At 45.7% G+C, this 21,478-nt stretch overlaps 4 protein-coding genes and 1 non-coding gene across 11 annotated transcripts in view; 1 reads left to right on the top strand and 4 right to left on the bottom strand.

The window, feature by feature from the left end:
- Positions 1 to 11,147, bottom strand: part of LOC121597968 — a 107,277-nt gene extending 96,130 nt beyond the window's left edge. For 5 of the 7 annotated variants that reach the window (XM_041924337.1, XM_041924341.1, XM_041924340.1 and 2 more), the window contains exon 1: positions 9,623 to 11,147. The gene's annotated coding sequence lies outside the window, so the exon portion shown is untranslated. The remainder of the gene's footprint in view (positions 1 to 9,622) is intronic. The other 2 variants (XM_041924338.1, XM_041924339.1) reach the window with 2 other exon arrangements.
- A 3,504-nt stretch (positions 11,148 to 14,651) lies between these two features.
- On the bottom strand, positions 14,652 to 16,429 carry LOC121595612 (probable cytochrome P450 6a23). Its single transcript, XM_041919697.1, has 2 exons — positions 15,145 to 16,429; positions 14,652 to 15,076 (listed from the first exon to the last, which is right to left on the bottom strand). Exons 1-2 carry the CDS (start codon positions 16,223 to 16,225, stop codon positions 14,652 to 14,654), a joined length of 1,506 nt encoding a protein of 501 aa, XP_041775631.1. The 5' UTR covers positions 16,226 to 16,429.
- A 52-nt stretch (positions 16,430 to 16,481) lies between these two features.
- Positions 16,482 to 18,371, bottom strand: LOC121595610 (probable cytochrome P450 6a14). The gene is made up of 2 exons (XM_041919695.1): positions 17,106 to 18,371; positions 16,482 to 17,033 (listed from the first exon to the last, which is right to left on the bottom strand). The coding sequence occupies exons 1-2, from the start codon at positions 18,184 to 18,186 to the stop codon at positions 16,612 to 16,614; spliced, it is 1,503 nt and encodes a 500-aa protein (XP_041775629.1). The 5' UTR covers positions 18,187 to 18,371; the 3' UTR covers positions 16,482 to 16,611.
- Positions 18,372 to 18,754: 383 nt separating this feature from the next.
- LOC121595611 (probable cytochrome P450 6a14) lies at positions 18,755 to 20,525 on the bottom strand. The gene is made up of 2 exons (XM_041919696.1): positions 19,365 to 20,525; positions 18,755 to 19,286 (listed from the first exon to the last, which is right to left on the bottom strand). The coding sequence occupies exons 1-2, from the start codon at positions 20,446 to 20,448 to the stop codon at positions 18,871 to 18,873; spliced, it is 1,500 nt and encodes a 499-aa protein (XP_041775630.1). The 5' UTR covers positions 20,449 to 20,525; the 3' UTR covers positions 18,755 to 18,870.
- Positions 20,526 to 21,309: 784 nt separating this feature from the next.
- Trnak-cuu lies at positions 21,310 to 21,382 on the top strand. Its single transcript has one exon. It is a non-coding gene; the product is annotated as a tRNA-Lys (tRNA).
- Positions 21,383 to 21,478: the final 96 nt, after the last annotated feature.

The raw sequence follows: 21,478 nt of genomic DNA, 5'->3' as shown, positions 1-21,478 counted from the left end.
CGCTATCTCTCTATCATACAGCAAGTGTCAGTAAGTGTTGGTGAGTAGAGTACGTGCAAGTAAGATGGAAACGGATCGTGCAAAGGACAAAAAAGAAGTGTCACATTCCATCACAAGGACAAAATCTTCATCCAGCGTGGATTGAGTGGAGGGATGCAGATGAAGAAGAAAAAAAAACATACACCACGCACATACGCACACAATTCCTTTTTCCTCTTGGGTGGATTTTTTGTGCCCGGAAAAGGCAGAAGCTTTTGTAAACCATCCATCCCGGGCTCGCAAAAGACGTCGTAACGCTTGCTCGGCTAAGTGCGATGCTTCGACATGATGTAGAAATGGTTGGTGAACATGATGCTTGGAGCGAGTGCAGCCAACCAGTACGCTTCCTGCACGAAGTTATTAAAGCAAGTCCTATTGCCATATCACGAAATGTCAACGGTTTTAATGACAATGCAGCCTAGGCAGCGGGCGTAGCGGGTTTCCGGGCTTTCTTTCCGGGAAAGCGTACCGAGCGCTCATCATGATAATGTTTCGAAACTGATACACGAAACACACCGTTACGTGGATTGGTGAATGGGTAAGCGAACAAAACAGGACAAGACCTAGAACTCCGGCACGACTAGTAGGGTTTTAATGGAAGCAAGGTCAGAATTTCGAAGAAAGGCATACACCTCAAAGAAAACACATATTATGGGAGTAAACTAACACCATCTAAGGAGAAATACACGTCAGGTAAGTTAAACAAAGATATTAATGTGAAAAATTGCCTACCTTTAGGCGTAGTTGGTTTTAAAACGCCTGAAGGTATGCAAACCTTCATCAAATGGCCTCGTTATTACTAGATTTTGTCATATTTGTTTTAAACTGTCCAGATAATTCAACAACAAGTTATTATTTTTCAATTTACAATGTGTAATAATCTCTTTATAAATTAAAAGCATTAAACTTTACTAGATTTTTAACTCAATTGAGCGTACAACACCTAATGGCAATGCACTTTGCCGGGTTGATCGAAGCACAAAACTTGTAAATCTTTTACGCCTTCCCACTTTACTGTTCCACACCATAAATAATAATGAATCTGCGCCATTACCCCGTTATCGGTACGCCCGTACAGTACTGACGCGAAAATTCTCATCATTTTTTAACACTCCACAACCTTTCATCGAACTTTTTTTTGCACTTTCTTTTGGCCACGCATTTTCCCCTTCCATCCCATGATGGTTCTAAAATTTGAGATTCCACAAAAAAGGGGTTCTCAAGACGCAAAATTTCGTTTACGGCCCAAACACCATCACGGACGCACACGATACCCGCAGGACGGCCGCCACCGTCAACCTTTATCGAAAACAGGGTCGGGGTAGCACAAAAAAAATCCGATTTCCCTGCTCACCTTCAGAATGGATCGAACCGCACCGCTTTGCTTTTCCTTCCTGTAAGCTCGCACTGAAGAATTTGGGTGAGAATGATGACGATGGGCGATGATGATAATGCAACTTCCGATTCTCAATTTGGCTGCTGGGTGGTTCATTTACCTCGCTCGAGAGTGGAGGGTGCAGGGATGGAGTGCAACATGGAACAGCCCAATGGTTAGAGGGAAAAGGAAAAGCACACACACGCACACACTACGCTTTTATGGAGTGGAAAAAATGAATCACATCTTGACGATGCGGGGTGAATTTTCCATTCCTTTTTGCCCGCTGCAAGATCTCACTGTTCGGTGCGGATAACGTTTATCCTTATAGCTGGCACCGCCGTCGGAGTCAATTTGAACGTTCCGTGATGGTAAATTGGTTCAGGTATTGTATGTGTGTATGTGTGTGCGCGAGAATGAGTCTGTGAGAGCGGAAAGTGGTGGTTTGCAAAACCGATCTCGACAGACTCGGGCCGCAATCTGATCGAACAATTTCGCACGCTCGTAACGTACGCCTTCCGGGCCGCCAATCAGTGCGCGGAGCCGGGTCGCTAATCGACGGAAGCCACGCGATGGGAGCTCATATACATACAGCGACCGACCACCGTGTGTAGAGTGTACAAGACCACGCACCACGGTTCGCAGCGTATGTATGCGAACGACCGCTTACGTCAGCCGAGCTACGATGTTGCAGTTTTTCCATGCGTGACTAGTGTGAAGCACGTGACGATGTCAATTACACGAGCGAGTTCTGCAAATAATCGATCGAGCGGAAGATTCTTATCGAGTGCGCGTTTGCTTAGCCGGAGGGTAGGAGGTGTGTGTGATGGAGAAAGTAATTAAATTGGATGACAATTTGCAAAGTTGTGAATGACGCACGAACGGTTGGATACGATACGAATGGATAAAACCCGGGAGAAGTCGTAATAAACGTGCTAGATTTTGATCGCAATCGATTGACGAAATTTAAACACAATGGAAATCACAAAAATGATGGAGTGTCAAAGTAGCTACCGCATTCGTGCATATGCGCCTAAATGTATGCAATTTGTATTGAATTATACAATTATTAGGATCTGCATACTCTACTGGTCGCATACCTTTAGGCGTTCTGTTATCTGCATTGTATCATACCATCAAGTTGGTGCACAAATTCTGACCCAAAAATTTCACAAATTCTTAATGCTCAACAACAAAATAAATCATTCAAAAAGGTAACTTTAAGGCTGCCCCACTTCAAAGTACGTTCAAACAGTTATTTAATCCTTTTCGCAAAGGCAACAACCTAGCCGTGCTAGGTCAACCAACGAACTAAGCTTTGCCGGCTTCACACAATCGATACCTCGATGAAAGCACCTAAAGTGCTAACGCTGCTTGCGAATGATTGATGACGATTAGACGAACTCGCTACGAACGCGCAGTGCCCCCCCGAAACTGTTTCAACTGCCGAATTGCACAACAAAACAACAGCTTGTCCAAAAGCTAGAGATGCGGACGCTCTAACACCATGGCAACACCCATCACGTGCGTGCGAACGATGATGCAGGAAGGATATCCGGCCTGATCCGCACACACACATCAGAGTCGGTGGGACAAAACATCATCAATCCTACCTCAAACGATGCACCACACAATTGGAATTCACTGTGGAAGGTAAGGTAGGCAGGGTGACCGGATGAGTTGTGCAACAGTTCGTCAAGTTAGCGTTCAGTTCAGCGAGCGAGAGAGAGAGAGAGAGTATCCTTTCTGTTCGCTAACACACTGCCCAAAACGGTGCACGTACTGCGCCACCGAACATGGCAGTGATGATAAATTATGTTGAGCCACTTTCACCTCGGCACATGCTGGGTTGGGTGAATCGGCTTCATTTGATTCGGGTTTTACCTACACTGATTTGATACTAAAGAGAGAAAAGACACCACATCTGGCTGAACCCGGATGTGCAACACAAACGCTGCAACTGCGGGCTGCGAATTTCCATTCCGTTCCACTTTATCTTCGCGCCTGATATTTGGGGCGGCTTGTGAGGAGGGGAGCTTGTTCGGTATGCAAATCATTTTCAAAACCAAAAAACCTGAACCCACTACACTCTCGGCCAGCGTGGCGCAGCGTGTTCGAAAAATGTGGTGCGTTCGGGGAAACCCGGAACCTGCCAGCCGCTCCTGTCGGTTAGCAGACTTCCGGTAAACTTTGGCCCTCCGTTTCAGTGCGATTTTTCGGTGCGTTCGTAGTGAGTGTTTGTGATGGAAATTATGGGCGAGAAAGAAGAGGGAAAAAACAAAGCGTAACCTTTGCACCTTGCCTTTGCACCTTCGCGCGTGGTGTTGAGGCGGAACCACTCGGCTCACCACCAGTAAAGAGGGGACAAAAAAGCATAATGAAATTCCAATTTAGCGTTTATTCACAACACACTAACACACACACACACACGTACACCGATACTCATTAAATCGCACCGGAATCACGCGGAACGGAGATTGAACCACGCTCGGTAGGCGAGTGTGACGTGTTTCAAATCCCTTTTTTCCGACTCATTTCTTTTGTTTCATCGTGCACTTGGGTGTTTGAGTGTGTTTGTGTGTTGAGATTTTGTTTCAAACACTTAGAACGGTAGAATGCAAAACGAATCACAAGTCGAGCTGTAGTCCACGCTGGAAACTCTGTTCTCGCCTTACAGTACGGACGCCCAGGAAGTAACGACCTAAATGTGACCCAGCGCCGTTCTTTGCGACCGTACCCGGAAGTGAGCGCGCTCCCTGCCCAAGGCACTGTTGGGAGTTTCTGTTGCGATAATCACCAACCCACGAAGGGGTGTATTAAAACTGCTCTGCTCCATCCCACAACAATGTACAATGTTTCGAAACGAAAGATACCGTTGAAGGAAATGAAGCTTGCAAAAAACCCCAACAGTGCTTCCACCACAAAGATTCACTTTAATTAATCCAACACTGCCTGGCTTTGTTCTAGCAAACGACCACCTTCGCCTAGGCTCGAAACTGCTCGAAATACAGCAAACGGTGTGAAAACTAATCGGAACGATCGCACGTATCCCGCACGCACGCCAGTACAGGGCTTGGGCTGGGTTTGGATAGCGCTGGATCAAAGCCTCGACTTACGGCCGGATTCTTATCATCTCTTTCACGTGTGGTATATGCGTACGTGATCCACTTTCACCGGTAGCCACCACACACACGCACACACACATTGCTGCCGGATTGCTGGATTAAAAGGATGTGCCCAATACCGTAGGTCTCAATTTCCGTCACGCATTGGCGCTTGCTTCCGCAGGCTGGGACAAAGGCGAGCGATAGAGTGCTTCAGAGAGTACCGTGCGAGAACGAGCGGACCGCACACAGGCACAGGCATTATGATAATAGGATAATCCAACATTCAGCCACACGAAGAAACGACAGCAGCAGTTTCGAACCGTTTGCCGTACAAAACAACGGGCATGTTGCGAAACGGGAAAATTAAATCTCGTGCTTACTGTGCGTTAATTTCCGAACAGCAGATTGCGATTTACGTTCCGAAGTACAATGTGTTTAACTATCGCTCTGATCGGATGTGTGTTGTTTAACGTTTATGTTTGGTTTGAGATGCAAATGTTTCCTAACTAGGACAGCAAGTTCAGGGACTGCTAGAAAACTTCAAACCTCTATTTGCATACCTTCAGGCGTTAAGTCAGGGTGGAAGATACTCGTTAAGCTGAACCACTATCCTTTATCAAAAAGCTTGTTAAAAGTGAAGCTTATACCCTTGAAGGCTCAAGGACGTACTTTGTTAGAATCATACTAGGAATATACTAAAAGGCTCAAAGCTAGGAACTAACCCAATTATCGTTCATAAGTTTGATCATTAGAAAGGAATTAAAATAGTTTTTTTAATGTTCATTTTACTTTTTTTTAATCATTGAAGAGCCTTTTTACAACAATCATTATTTGATTTCATTCAAACGAGCTTCATAAGGATGCATGCCAACACTATTATCCTAAAATTTAACTACATCCGTCCTACTCTACCCCACTCTACGCCAGCAGCAGCAAGCGATTATTTCGTTCGCTTTATTGGTCCAATTTCAGCAACGGCCATGTTTACATACACCGGTAAAGAGCTTTTAAAATGGTGCTGTGTTTTTATGACGCTCTACGATTGCCTCCAAAAGAAAGCAACACACACACACATTCCATTCGAACATTCCCGCTCAGCAACGAAGGCCCCATAAACGTTCTACATTAAAACAATAAAACTCAAATCAACAACAGTAGAAACAAACATGTGAGCGAAACTTTTTCCCGGGCCGTTTTAGTGTTTTCTGTTTGCTTGTGCGGTTGTATGTGTGTGTATGTGTGTGTGTGCTTGTAGATAAATAGTAACATTAACCACGCTTTTACTCCGAGGCTTTTCCTGTGATTCGGTTGTTGGTGTGTAATGCTTTCTGGATGGATAATAAAAGCAAAACTGGCAAAGCTCCCTAGAGTAGCTCCAACAAGCACTAACTACAACCATCCTACCCGTCCAGAACGGACCGAAGTCCCCGGGATCAATTTGTATCCATTTTAGATGAGTTCAACTTATCAATCCCATTTTATCGGTTGATGTTTCTCCACCGTCGTCGGCTTCCTCGAAAACCCTCCCGAAGCCACCGGGCCACAGGGGGGAAAGTTCAAAGTGAAACGGGGCTGTCCTTCGTTATCGATGCCATCCGGCTGAACGGCTGCCACACTCTCCTCCCCATCCGCTTCACTCGTTCGGGGCGTGAAATCGCAAATCGTCTCTAATTTATATCGGTACCGGCGAGCGTAAGCAGCTCACCGGAAACGATAGTAATAAAATTATCTACTTGAAAGTACGGACCATTACAGCTCCCTTCGTGCAGGGGAGCGCTCTTAAGTCATACACAACTCCGGATCATTGGTTGGTGATGGCAATGGTGATGATGATGATGATATCCGCTACGATCGTGTCTGGGAGGGATACTCGCTTATCCAGGCACGGCCCCCTTCCAAAAGCTCATATTAAAATTAATTTCTACCCTAACGAGCCAGCCAAAATGTATTGAACGGTGTCGTCTTCCACCTTCCAAAATCCTTCCCAAGCGGAACACAATTTCATCCCCAAGAGAGCGACCGTGTCTGTGTATCTGGGTGTGTGAGCAAGGACGAGACTTATCAAGCCCATTTTCCTTCACTCGAATCTAGCTGGCAATCCTCGAATGGCGACTCCGGACCATCACGGGCGCCGCGAGATGGAGAGACCTATAAAAAGTGTATTTATTTTATCATTACTCCTGCCAGTGTGCCCAGGCGTGCCGAGGCGTGGAGCCGTTATTGGAGGGATTTTTGGCAGACGTGCTGAAATGTGATCCGATCAATAATGCTTGCCCGTTTCGGGGTTCCACCCAGTGGTGGCGGGATTAGTGGACCATCGCGTTTCACGACCGCGCCAGTAGGGTAGTGCCTTATACCTTGCGCAGTAACGTTCGCAAGACGATGGCCCACAAATGGGAAGCGTTACGCAATGCTGGTGGATTTTCTTTCACGTTTTCCTTCTGAAGGTCCCTTTCGTTCTTCATACGGATCGCTTCATCAAACTGACACACGATTCAATTGGAATACATTTGCCAGCTGTATCGATCGGGCTGCCACGCTTTATAGCCCCAGAGTTCGGCCAGTTGGGCTATAAGACGTGGGCTTCGGCACACGTCCAGTGGAATGCGCATTACTCCATAATACAGTCGCTTCAAGCTCTCGCTCCTTTACCGCCTTCCGTGGAAGGGTGCGGATACGGCCTATTTCCTTTGACCCGCTTGTTCGGTTGTTCCCGATTCGCAGACAACACAGCAGATAAGCAAAGCGAAGCGTCCTTTCCGTGCTCTTTTCAGCTACAGTTTCCTGCTTGTTTGTGGGCCATCTTTTACCATCGCTTTCCTTGTGTTTTCTTCGCAGACACACACACACACACACACACACAGCGTTACAAAATCACTGCGGAATAAATCGATTTCGAACTTCAACTTTGCCTGGGCACGTGCCTTACCGAACTAAATCCCGTCCAATCCCTCCCAGCGCTATCATTTACATGCCCGTGGGGGTTTGACGGTAGAAGTGGGGCGGGTGGCGGTGGGTGTGAGCTTTTTGCAACATCGCCTCAGCACGGGAGCAGATGGAGACCGGAGACTTACATAACACCTCTCAAGTCCACCGAAAAACCTTCTGCTCCATCCAATTACGATAGCGGATCTAAGATTAAATTAGGGGCTGCCGATGCTATCTCACCCGCCTGGATGGTCCAGCGCCACGAGCTCCCACCCTGCTTGACTTTTCACACACAAAAACACACATCATTAACCTAGTTTGGGTGTTGTTCTCGTTTTTACTTGCCTCTTTTACTGAAGAGCTAATGAAAACAGAAACAAAAACTCAACAAACAAGAAAAAACACCCATCATCACTGTAGTCATCGGTGGCGATTGGATCATATGTAAGAGCATAATGTTGAGCATGTTCTACTTTCTCCTAACTCCCACAGCAAAAAAAAAGAAAAATCCATTGCCATTTCTCGCTTTGCAAAACGATATCCAATTACCGGAGAGCGAGAGGCGACCAGATCCATCATAATTAATCTTGCCCCAAATGGTAGGATTGCCCGGGAGTGGGGTTGGAAAAGGTGCGGGCCGATGGTACGCTGCACGTTGATGCCACGTCAGCCCACACCTCCGACAGCATCCAGCGGAAAGCATTCCGGGGGCATCAAACAACAATCATTCGCTTTGCAGCAAAATGGTTTCGCTTCCCGTGCTGATGTGTTTTTATTTCTCGCCTACGGCCTTCTGCTGAAACGTGACAGATGTGGGTAGGTAGCTGTAGGAGAAGCCAAAGGAAGCGCGCTTTCGCTTGAGTGGAAAACAATACATTTGTCGGGGCAGTGGTTCTAGCTTTTAGTTGGATTAGATTTCATGTTTGCATGCGTGGATGCTTTTAGTGCAATTCTTCACCATAGCTGGGCCGGACGGCGATAAGCACACGCTAATGGGCAAATAAGTTCGGTGTAGATGTTCTCTATTTTTTCAATGAAAACAGCCGACATATAAGGCGAAAATGTTAAAAATAGTTCCTAAGGCTTTCTTTAAAAATGCAATTGAAAAAAAAACACGATACAACAGCTCCCTCGATTGTTCGAGCTAAACGCCTGAAGGTATGCAAACAATTGTTTGCTTACAGGGTTGCTCTAGCCAGCTCGACATCGGAAGCGAACAATTCGATCCCGCAAAATACATTTCAACAAAAACAATGGAAACTCGAATGATGTTTCATTGGTTGCTTGGTATACGCTCGACATTCATTTGAAAATGTTGAACAGGGATTTTACGGATTGAAAATGAAACTTACACTGTTGAGCTGACTAGAGAAACACAGTATGATTATTGTTTCAATTTTTAAATCAATCGTGAGGTTGAAAATAGTATTCACTGAAATACACTAGTATATAAACATATTCACCAATATATTTGTAAACAATGAACAATCAATCGATACCTTTCCTCCAATTCAAGTCAGCGTTATTCAAAGCCAATCGATAGCAATTCAATTATGAATTTATTGCTTCAAAAATTGTATCAGACCGTTTCCGTATTGAGCATGTCTGATAATATAAGTGATGTTTGGTATATTTTTGCAATATTATTGAATAATGCTACATAGCTCAGCATTATTTGTTAGAACCTTGTTATGCAAAACCTAAAAATTAATTTAAAAAAAATAATACCAATCACAACTGAAACAATGTTCAAATTCAAGCTACAGCCTATTGAATAATCACCATAATGAGAATTGATTAATCACCGGAGAATCATGTTGTTTTCTATTCCATTGATTTGCTTTTTTTCCTTTCCCAAAAACGCTTCATTGAACATTCTGCATAACTCTGCATATGATCCGTTTCACGTTAAAACACCTCAACAGCATTGCTTAGCTCGTGTACATAAAAAAGAGCCATTCCATTCGGCCTAACACCGAAATGCATTATTCACCGACGAGCTTGCCGAAACGCTTTCGCAGAATTCTCAAACCAATACCACAAAAAGGCTGCAAATTTCGACGAACTTTCAACACGGGTCCTGCTCTCCAAGCCCCAAAATGAAACCATCACGCAGGTTGATGGATTTTTCCGCAGAACGAGCCTAGCTGAATGCCCTGAGCGACAGCCTTACCTTATCTGTAAATTGTATGTTCCTTGCCTCGCGCAGATTCGATCACGATAAGGCGCGCCCAGTGCGCGTTCAATGTGTTTGATGCTCGCTGCTAAATGGCCTTAGAATTTGAATGAAGAACGGACAGACAGCACCGACACAAAATCACAGTTGCTAGGCCGCTGAAGTAGCCTGGTTTCTCGCAGCCACTTCAGGCAGTAGTGGTATTCAGGATATTGCTCTCTAAAATTCCACCACTTCTCAGGAACTTGCAGCAGCAGCAGCAGCAGCAGCAGCAGAGGCACCGCTAAGCGTGGATAAGCCTATCATTTCTATCGCTCACAACGGTACGCACCATTTACGCACTCACTCAAGCATATTTATACACACTCACACATACATACATACACACACACACAAACACGGAACAAGAGCACACTTCACAGGAACGAACGAACCTTTTTCTCCCTCCACGCTGTTTGCCTTCCAGCAAAAAGGAAATTAATTATTTCGATGAATTTCCCAGCCAGAACGGAAAACCGAAAAGCCTCCGAGCAACCGAAGGGCGCGATCAAACGTTAATTGACGAAAAGCGCAAAGCGTTAGCTGTGGAAGGAGCACTCCCGTGGGATGGATCACCTTTTTCGAATGATAATACTAAGAGCTAGTTTGCGGAACTAAGAAACGGACTCGCTTATTTACACTGCACCTCGAAAACGCACAAGCACGGTGCTTTTAAAGCCACCGTAAAAGCACGGCTAGATCACACGCACTTTAGGAAACACATTTTCACATACACACACACGACACATACAACCACAAAACCACAAACACACACAGCACAAATCACTCACGGGATGCTGTAGAGACGCTTAGAGCATCGCTACTTTGTAATAAGCCGTTTTTGTAATTGAATTCAAACTTTCGCTTTGACACGCTCGTGCGACAAATTACGGTTTATGCCGTTGGGCAAACAGCAATCCGCTCGCTCCCCGTCCTAGGCCCGTCGTTACTCGTTGTGAGTCGCGTTTTGGAATTAACGAAAAGCAGTTGAATAGGCCGATCATCAGCGCACAGCATTAAAAATTTCCTTCCAGAGGAAATATGCTTTACGCGTTACGCTTTTGGGGCAGTTCTTTCGATGAAACGATGAGAAGCTGTCTGCGTTTAAATTGAATTTGACGTTAATCACCACTCTCTCTCTCTTTCTCTCTCGTGGGGATTATTTAAATTATTTTATATACAATTTACACAGCACTTCTCCGACAGGGCTTTGTGCCAACTTACGGGCCCGATCCTTTCACTTTCGCGCCTCCATCGATCGCTGACTTATTGGCCCACTAGCACACTAAGCTGCAGAGCTGCAGGCTAAGACACTAATGCTACATACCCACACACACACAAAAAAGCCTCACATACACTATTACTCTCACTATGACTATTCCGGACACGCGCGCGCAAACACCTAACCTTAACCTGGCTGAGCGCGTGTGTGGTACAGAAACGAATCTGGGGCACCGTTATGTGCTTCACACGCGTATCCTGCTGCACGACTGACTGGCAAGGACGAATGCGCGCCCCAGCGCAGCGTAGCAGGTGGATGCTGCCTACGAATCCGAACCGCTTTCGGTTTGGGATGCTGTGCCGAACGGCTGCAGAAGCTTTTGCCACGTCGAAAGCACTCGCAAGCAAGCTTTTCGAGCAGTGTTCGAGCAGTGTTTGATTCCATTGGTTCGACCCCTGCATGAACAGGGGCCGGTGGAGGTGAGAGTACATGATTTGTACGAAATCAGCTGTCGTTGCCCGTAGCAACCGCGTTGCTAGCCCACCCGCTGCGGGTGGGTGGGCTGAAACATGCTGGGTGGGCTGGATGGCAGTGGGCGGTGTTGATGGTGGCCTGGGTAAACACAGCCAGCCAGCAGCACCAGTTGGTGGCGTTATTCGCTTACGAGCTGGTTAATAATATACTTATGGTGTGCTGTTGTAGGATTTACGATCGACCCAAAACCCATCACAGCATCATTTGTTCCGCTACCATCCACATATACACACACACACACACGCACTCACATGTGCATCCCTTTTTCCTTCGGCTCAAAGTGGGTCGCACAAGCCAGGGTGGATGTGTCGGGGGGGAGTGTTGTAAAGTTTTCGACGGCAAAATAAAACCTAACCTCAACATCAGCAGCAATGGGGTGGCTGATTATTAGAAGCCTCCCAAATTTCGGCTGTCTGCGTTGCGTTAGGTTTTACCCTTCGGGGTAACTCAATTGTGGAGTGTAAACCATGTGTGCATGTGTGCGTGTGTGTGCACACACCACATGCAGATAGAACGGTGCGATGCCCACAAGCGTGACGGTGTTATTTTTATGAAATTATACTAAAAGCCACGGGCGCTCTCCCAGCGGGGCAGCATTGCATCTTTTTCCTCCTCCCCCCACAACCCGCCGCTCTTGCTGTTGCTAAGCGGGGGTTTTGAAAACTTCAGACACACACACACAATGTGCCGCAGCAGGATGCTTACATGGAAATTTTCTTCAATTTCGGTTACTTTCACCTTTTCGGTTAACGAACAGCTCGCCGGCAGCTTCACCTTGGCTTCCTGCTGGCTTCCATCAACCAGTCTCGCCCCACAGTCTCTCCGCTGGGTACAAACCCGTGCCCATGGTACGTTGGTGCGTTGGAGTGATGTTTTTCTTTAATTTTCGCACCATGTTTTTCTTACCCTGGGCCTCTTAGTTTCCGACGCTGCGAGGGGGGAGGGGCGAATGCTGCGGTGTTGGGGTTCATTGCGTAGGTGGAAAATCACAACTTTCCAGCACATCAACTGCGACTGCTTGTTTGCTTCATTTGAGCTGATGTGTTTTTATACCTTCAGGAGCAGATTGATTCGATGTGTTTTTTTTTTGCTGTGTCCTCTGTTTGAGACCTGTTGAAGGCTATGCTGAGGCGAGTTTACGTATATTCGGGGAAATTACGAGCCTGTTCAAGAGTGTAGTGTGTAAATGAAGTGCAATAGATAACATAATTTTCCAGCGAATCCTTTCAAAGTTAGGTAAGGCCTCAACTTTAACAAGAAAAAATAAAATGCTCAAATGCACAATTCAGCAGCATTCCTGTTCAGTAGAGGGAAATAAAATGTAATAGTACTGCAATGGTACTGAAATCTTTTCAACACAATCACACATTCGTGGAAATGGAACGTAACAATTGGAATAAACGTGACGATAGCGTGAATAATAATCGCGTAATAATTTCAAGAATGGCATGAACTGATTGTAAATACTCAAAATATGATACGTTCTTTTTTGCTTGAAAAATCATTTCAACATGTTAGCTTTGATTAAATACATCTGTTTTTGTTTGGATGTTATTAACCATAGTTGAGAGTAAGGCGAAATAATGGTAATACACAAATAATAATGGTAATGAATAGCTGCTTTTTTATCTCCAACTTTGTAGTAATTAACATGTAATAATAATGAAGTAATGTGAAAGCGACGAGTTAAACCGTTTTGATCCCAAATAAACTGGTTCAAAGCCAAAGCATCATTCAACTGTAAGTAAACATTTGTTGTCTAACTGAAATACTGATGCTGATCGTAACTAAATAAGTGAAAGCTTCAAGTTGATCCCTTTGCTACATAGGGTTTTGCTTTTTGTTTGTGCCTCCATTTACCAAAAATAGTTTGAATTTGAAGAGTTTGAAGGGTCGGTCTGGTGGTACAGTCGTCAACTTGAACGACTCAATAACAAGCCCGCCATGGGTTCAAGCCCCAAATAGACCGTGCTCCCATACGTAGGACTGACTATCCTGCTATGGTAACAATAAGTCACTGAAAGCCAAGCTCACTTAACTAGTGGGTACTGGCAGGCCTTGACCGATACCAGTTGTAGTGCCATAAAAAAGAAGAAGATGAAGTTTGAAATTATTTGCCAATAATTTATCCTCAAATCTTCAATATCTATAATTGACTATTAAATTAGAAAAGAAATCAATTCAAACGAATTTTAAAACAATTCAATTGCAGCAAACTAAACTGAAATGAACGAAGAAACCAGAGAAATAGTAACGAACGTTAAAGTTGGGGAAAGCAAATGTTTAGTTCAGTTGCGATAGGACAATGTTCAAAATGGTGTCAGCAGTTCAGTTGGACGTCAAATGTTTACTAATAGTTGGAAAACGTTTAAAATTATCTTAATTTTTATTTTTTTTTGTGGTCGAAAACGGTGTATGTCCTCAATCAAGTTTCGAAAATAAAATGAGAGCAAAGTGTGAAATAATTGTTTGAATAAATATTTCACCAGACCAACGAGCCCTGCAGTGTTTGGATGTTTGGAAACATTTCAGAGCTTACATGAAATGTTTCAATTGAAGTGTTTTTCATGGAGTGATCGGTTTAAATTGTCAACGATTGTTGCATTTTTTTGCTTCTAGCTTAATCATTTTGTTTGCCAATTCATGACTTTATTACATTGAAAAAGTTTCACAATTGAAGCAGTAATAAACCTTAATTTAAAACATGTAATGTACCTGAACCAAATCGGACGTTGTACACTGCGCAATTGCCTGGAACACAATTTAACGAAGAGTATAAAATACCTTTGCACTGTGATGTTTTCCGCATATCTTTTCGTCCAATCAAACTTCAAACAATTTTTTTTTTGAAATGGCTAAAACATTGCTGATCGTCTGTGCTGTGTTTGTGGGAGTGCTTCTTCTAACCATAAGTCCTCCAGTGCAGGGGCATCATCTGCAAAAGTGCACCAATGTGAACTCCACTACGGTAGTAACAGTCATTTATAGGGAAAATAGTTAGTAACTAAAGTGATTTCATTCATGTTTCCGTTTTCTCATTCTACAGGTTTATTGCTCAGTGAATAACAGTACCGGCTATGCCCATCGCATCCAGAAAAGATCGGTATCATCGATTATAAACACATTGTTCAGCTCAGGAGATACCAAGAACCTCGAACATCAACCCAACTAAACAAACAATGAGCATTTTAGTGCTTGCCGTCTATCTTAATCAGTTTTTTTTTCTTAACGTTACACCTCATTGAGCTTCTCCAACTTCAACCACATACCCGCTTCCGGAGAAAGAATTTGATTCTTTAGGGCATACCGCAAAGGGACAGGAGTTTTTGAGCAACGAACAAAACGAAAGCTTGTGAGCAGATAGATCAATCCAATTCGAGCTTGCAACAGTCCAAACCGTGGTCCCACACAAATCCTAGGACCCTCGCCGAATGGTGTCCATGCGTACGGATGGCGCTTCGATTCCTGTTCCGCAGTGAATCGTTCCGGATCGAAGCGTTCCGGTTCGGGGAAATGCTCCGGATCGTGATGAATGCCAAGCACGGGAATCATGACGGATGTTCCCGCTTCGAGAACAGAGTTTGTCCCGGGAACGATGTAATCTTTCACCGTGATTCGGAAATGAACCGACACCGGTGGATGCTTTCGAAGACACTCTGCAACAAAAAACAACAATAAAAGTAATATTGCCCAAACTCCAGTGAAAAGAGTCACCTAACCCAACCTTTAAGAACACAATCCAAATAAACCATTTCCATCGCCGCTTCGTACGTGAGTTCTCCGTTGTGGCGTTCAAGGACGTCAGTTACACATTTCCTTGTCTTATCTTGTATGTCTTGATCCAGCGCCAGCTCGTACAGTGTAAAGGCCATCAACGATGATGATGTCTCAAATCCGGCCACGAAAAAAACGAACGCCTGTGCAGCAATCTCGTGGAACGTTAGCGTACCATCGTCCGACTTCGTTTCCTTGTCACTACGCATACGGATAAGAATGTCCATAAAATCGTTCCGCTGCACATTGTTCTCCACCCGGTACTTGATCGTATCTCGCACCGCGTTCATGAAGAAGTCCGAAACCTCCGGTAGGATCAGCTTAATGCCCACAAACCTTGCTACACTCGGAAAAGCATTCATCAGCAACAGCTGCAGGTTGCTACGGGAACGTCCAAAGATCTTCTTGCCCATCACTCGGAACTCCGCGTCCGGATTTCGCATACTGTTACACTCGATGCCGAACGCACACGTCCCGATCACGTCCGTCGTATAGCGAGCAAGCAGATCCTTCAGCTCAAATTCCTCTTGCTCTCCGATTGCGTCCTCCATGTAGTCTTTAAACTGTTTGGCGGCCGCTACAACCGTTGGAAACATCATCTTCATCTTCCCCGAAGTGAATGTCGGCGTGATCTTATTCCGTAGCGACTTCCACTTGTAACCCTCCAGATTGAACAGATGCGCCGACAGTGGATCATGCTTCTCGTTGTAGTACGTACCGCGATCGTGAAAGTACTGAAAATCCTTCACAAAAACGTTCTTCACAAGCTCCAGATCGGTTACCAGTGCAACGGGTCTAGTAAACATGTAAATGCCACCGAATGGATGTTTTCCTTTGAGCTCGTTGTAAAGCTGACGAAACTTTTCACCAATGTGACAGGTTTTGTTCACGTCGCGCACATCACCGAAAAGCAGGTGCGGGTTTAGCTGGGGCACATTACGTTCCGTCCAGTAGCGGAACTGTCGAACCAACAGGAGGTAAATGATTATACACAGCATCCCGACAGTTACTGACACATCGGAAAATTCCATTTTTAATTGAATAATTATGCAACAATCTTTCCCTTATTCTGTATCACTGTATGCGACGAAGACTCACTCACTACTGATAGGGATTATTCTCGCATGGCACTATGTCGACGAGTATTTAAGAAGCTCTGAAGAGCCTTATAATCAGCTTGCTGGTTTATCAGAAGGGATTTTGCAGCACTTGACAATTAAAGCGCACAGTGCCGGACAAGTTTTGCAGCATCACAAGTATGGAGAAAGAAAAACTAACAGCGAAACATTTGTGTTTATTTAATTAACACCTAATTAATTCATTTATTATGCCAATCATTCAAACTAAATCAAAAGTGTTAAATATGAAGACACTTAAAATCTACTTCCATACTCTATCGGTATTTCAATCCGCACTTTCATGAGCTCAACTTCTTCACCTTCAGCCATAATCCTCCCGCTGGCGAGAGGATAAAACTCTTAATGTCAAACTCCATCGGCACTATCGTCTTTGCGCTCGGTGTAAACCGGAATCCTGTGAGCAGATAGGCCAACCCGATCCGTGCCTGCATCATGCCGAACCGCAGCCCGATGCAAATTCTTGGACCCTCCCCAAACGGTGTCCAAGCGTACGGATGACGTTTGGCTTCCTGTTCCGCCGTGAACCGGTCCGGATCGAAGCGCTCCGGATCGGGGAAGTGTTCCGGATCGCGATGAATAGCGTGCACTGGCACCATGACAGAGGTTCCTGCTTCGAGTACTGTTTTAGTGCCGGGTACCTGATACTCCTTGGAGGTTTCACGGAAGTGAACGGGAACAGGTGGATACTTGCGCAGACTCTCTGAAAAGAGGCATGAAAAAATAAACAATTATTTATCTTTTTACACCACTCAAATGCTTCCTCACGACCTACCTTTCAATATCTGGTCCAGATAGTTCATCTCCATCACAGCATCGTACGTAAGCTCTCCCTTGTGTTTGGCGAGCACCTCCTTCACACAGCGTCTGCCCTTATCTTGCACCTCTTGGTTAAGCGCCAGCTCGTACAGCGTAAACGTTAGCAGCGTGGAAGACGTCTCAAATCCGGCCAGGAAGAACACGAACGCTTGCGCCGCAATCTCGTTAAACGTTAGCGTACCATCGTCCGACTTAGTTTCCTTATCGCTGCGCATGCGGATAAGAATGTCCATAAAATCGTTCCGCTGCACATTGTTCTCCACCCGGTACTTGATCGTATCTCGCACCGCGTTCATGAAGAAGTCCGACACCTCCGGATCGAGGGTGCGGAGCCCAATAAGTTTTGCCAGCCGTGGCATGGAGTTGATCACAAGACTCTTCACTTTACCCCGCGGCTTGGAGAAGATCTTCCGGCCCATCACACGGAACTCCGCGTCCGGATTGCGCATACTGTTACACTCGATGCCGAACGCACACATCCCGATCACGTCCGTCGTGAAGCGGGCCAGCACATCCTTCAGCTCAAAGTCCACCTGCTCGTGTACCGTTTCCTCCATAAAGTCCTTAAACTGTTTGCCAGCCGCCACGATCGTGGAGAACATCATCTTCATCTTGCCGGACGTGAACGTGGGCGACAGCTTATTGCGAAGGTTTTTCCACTTCTGACCCTCAATGTTGAACAGGTGGGCCGTGAGCGGATCATGCTTCTCGTTGTAGTACGTACCGCGATCGTGGAAGTACTGGAAATCCTTCACAAACACACACTTCAGCAGCTCCAGATCCGTGATCAACGCTACCGGCTTGAAGAACAGATACACTCCCACCAGCGGATGCTTGCCCTTCAGCTCGTTGTAAATCTCCCGAAACTTGTCCGCCAAATGAATCGTTCTGCTCACCTCACGAACGTTTCCGAAAATCAATTCTGGTTTCGATTGCGGCACACCTCGATCGGTCCAGTACTGGAAACGCCTATCGAGCAGAAAGTACACCGCCAGACAGAGCATCACAACGGAGATCAAAATGTCTAGCGGTTCCATTTTGCTGCGTTTTCAGTTCGTTCCACTGTTTCACAAATCACCGGAAGTTGTAATTATGGTTCCCCTCGTAATGCCTTATCTGTCTCCCCTCGTTTTATTTCATCACTTTAACTCGCTACAACACCAGCACGACGCACCGAACCCGATGACAGTTGTCGCATCACTGGGAGATACTCATCCAATTGTGGGTCACTTTATAGCCGCTAATGGTCGCTTCACGCTTCACCATGATCGGCAATATTTTGTTATCACACGAGCGAGCTACGCTCACAATGCGGGTTTGTTGATGCTCAGTCTGAGCTTTTGTTTGCACGGAGATTTACGGAGAACAATGCTGCTGGGAGAGAAACATGCTGGACCAGAGCGTCGGTACTACTCATCGTGACAGTGCAGTTCGGCGAGAAGCTGGAGGAAGATTGCAACCGCAGTGAGTGCAATATCGAGAGCGTTAGATAGCAATAATAGAATGATATTTACAACCAATTTTGTTGATAACAACTCAATTTTATAACCCACATATTGATAACGGAGGAAATAAGAGACATTAAAGAGAAATAATGCTGATTGGTAAAATTTTAGTATAAAAATTTATTTAAAAACTGTATTAATTGACTAGTCTCACATATAATACTATTTCATTCGTAAACTCTACAGATCTTACCAGCTAAGTGACTAGAACACGCTCTAAATCTTATCCACCTTCAACCACAGCCCACCCTTCGGTGCCATAATGAAACTCTCCTTCGAGAGTTCCATCGGGATGACGGTTTTCGAGCTCGGCGCAAACCGGAACCCATCCAGCAGATACGCCAGCCCAATACGGGCCTGCATCATACCGAACCGCAGCCCTACACATATCCTCGGACCCTCCCCGAACGGTGTCCAAGCGTATGGATGACGCTTTGCTTCCTGCTCCGGACTGAAACGCTCCGGATCGAACTGTTCCGGGTTGGGGAACACTTCCGGATCGCGATGGATGGCATGCACTGGGATCATGACGGCTGTACCGGCCTCCAGGACGGATTTCGTACCGGGGACGTGGTAGTCTTTCGAAGCCACACGGAAATGTACCGGGACTGGTGGATATTTGCGCAGTGATTCTGTAAAACAATCCGGGTGAACAAGGTTAGACAAGCACAAACATCAAGTGATAAAGAAGGGTCAGTATCAAAACGTACCATTAAGAACTTGATCAAGATACTTCATCTCCACGACCGCATCGTACGTCATCTCTCCGTTGTGCTTTTGCAGGATTTCTCTCACACACTCACGACCTTTCTCCTGTACCTCTGGATTCAGCGCCAGCTCGTACAGCGTCCAGGTGAGGAGAGTCGACGAAGTCTCAAACCCGGCCAGGAAAAACACAAACGCCTGTGCAGCAATTTCGTTGAACGTTAGCGAATCATCGTCCGACTGCTCTCCGTCTTTGCTCATCATCTTGATCAGCAGATCGACAAAGTCATTGCGCTGCAAGTTGTTCTTCACGCGATAGTTGATCGTGTCCCGTACCGCGTTCATGAAAAAGTCCGACACATCCTTGTCGGTTTGTGTCATGCGCAGCATCTTCGCCAACTCGGGCATTCCATTCATCATCATCGTCTTGAACGTACCGGGCGAGATCTCAAAGATCTTGCGGCCCATCGCACGGAACTCCGCGTCCGGATTGCGCATACTGTTACACTCAATGCCGAACGCACACATCCCGATCACGTCCGTCGTGAACCGTGCCAGCAGATCCTTCAGCTCGAACTCGTTCTCACGCAGCACCGTTTCCTCCATAAAGTCCTTAAACTGTTTGCCGGCAGTCACAATCGTGGGGAACATCATCTTCATCTTGCCGGACGTGAACGTGGGCGAGAGTTTGTTGCGCAACGAGCGCCACTTTTGACCCTCCAGATTGAACAGATGCGCCGACAGTGGATCGTCCCGCTCATTGTAGAACGTACCGCGATCGTGGAAGTACTGGAAATCCTTCACAAACACACACTTCAGCAGCTCCAGATCGGTGATCAGTGCCACCGGCTTCACGAACTGATACATGCCCGCGAACGGATGCTTGCCCTTGTTGTCATCGTAGATCCTCTTAAACGGCACGGTAATGTGTTCCTTCGTGCCGATCGAGCCAAAGTTCCCGAACAGCAGCTCACCCTTCGGACCGGGCACACCACGATCCTGCCAGTAGGAGCGCTTCCGATCGAGATAGTAGTACAAGCCGGCGGCCAGTGCCGCCACCAGAAATGTGAAATCCAACAAGCTAAACATTTTTTGGAACGCGAGGAGCACCACGTTCGATTGATTTGACTGTCCACCGACAACTGATGATGGAGGTCACCAACACCAGTTCTCTTTATAGGCCGAATTAGAAGCCAAAACAACAAGTCTCCTCTTTTTGCACATTCGTCCCAATCTTATCGCACCTTTTTTTGCGCCAACGCCACGCCAATTCCGTGTGTGTCAGGATGAGTTGACTGTTTCATTCACGGTGCGCGACGACGCTGATAGTTCGCTGCGTGTGTACTCAATAAAGTAAGCATGATCCCACCGTGAAGAGTCCGTCCGCGTGGTGTATTCCCGTGGGGGGGCGCTATGAGTCGTTTGCACAAAATATAAAAAAAGATAAGATTAAGAAGAAGGTGCAAGTGAACGGTGGGAACGGGGTGCGAAACGATGACATAGGCACAAATCTTGAAGTGTATCAACTTGAGCGTGTGGTATTGAGGCGGGTTAGAGAAGGCTGTACGTAGATCAGACATAGAAATGTGATGAGTAATGTGTAAACATGCGCGAATAGTAAGAAACCTTACGTTTTGGGGGTGTGAGTGTATTGATCCGAGAAATGTCTTCGACACAAAAATTGATAAAGGAATACATAGAGAATAAATAAAGTAGATAATCGATGCATATTTTCATTGATTTTGTCACTCTTTATAATTCAAATCTATAGGTAATAATAAACACTGTAACTGATTTTTTATTATCTCAAGCATTGGCTTCCATCTACCCTTAGACGCCCTTGCCTTCTTGCGGCTGCGCAGTGATGCGTCGCAAAACGTGTGCGCATGAAGATGTTTCATGCTGTCTGTTAGCTAACCTGAAGTGAAACGAGCGGCTCAGTTATCAACAGCCCGGCTAGCTCAGTCGGTAGAGCATGAGACTCTTAATCTCAGGGTCGTGGGTTCGAGCCCCACGTTGGGCGCTGTGAAAGACTTTTTTTGAAGACAACCTGCTATCTAGATCTACGGAGAATGTATGTAATAAGGTGAAATGTAAATAATTCCATTTACTAAAATTC

The sequence above is a fragment of the Anopheles merus genome, chromosome 3R (genome assembly GCF_017562075.2).
Source record: "Anopheles merus strain MAF chromosome 3R, AmerM5.1, whole genome shotgun sequence".
NCBI lineage: Eukaryota > Metazoa > Arthropoda > Insecta > Diptera > Culicidae > Anopheles > Anopheles merus.
Note: the sequence above shows the minus strand (reverse complement) of the source record. Positions and strands in the feature narration are given on the sequence as shown.

What these genes read in the sequence shown, in the direction of transcription:
- LOC121595612 (XM_041919697.1), bottom strand. Translation starts at nt 16,225, where the DNA reads ATGGAATTTTCCGATGTGTCAGTAACTGTCGGGATGCTGTGTATAATC. An exon ending in TTTGGATTGTGTTCTTAAAG is followed by an intron (nt 15,077 to 15,144) that starts GTTGGGTTAGGT and finishes TTTTTGTTGCAG; the next exon opens with AGTGTCTTCGAAAGCATCCA.
- LOC121595610 (XM_041919695.1), bottom strand. Translation starts at nt 18,186, where the DNA reads ATGGAACCGCTAGACATTTTGATCTCCGTTGTGATGCTCTGTCTGGCG. An exon ending in TCTGGACCAGATATTGAAAG is followed by an intron (nt 17,034 to 17,105) that starts GTAGGTCGTGAG and finishes GCCTCTTTTCAG; the next exon opens with AGAGTCTGCGCAAGTATCCA.
- LOC121595611 (XM_041919696.1), bottom strand. Translation starts at nt 20,448, where the DNA reads ATGTTTAGCTTGTTGGATTTCACATTTCTGGTGGCGGCACTGGCCGCC. An exon ending in TCTTGATCAAGTTCTTAATG is followed by an intron (nt 19,287 to 19,364) that starts GTACGTTTTGAT and finishes ATTGTTTTACAG; the next exon opens with AATCACTGCGCAAATATCCA.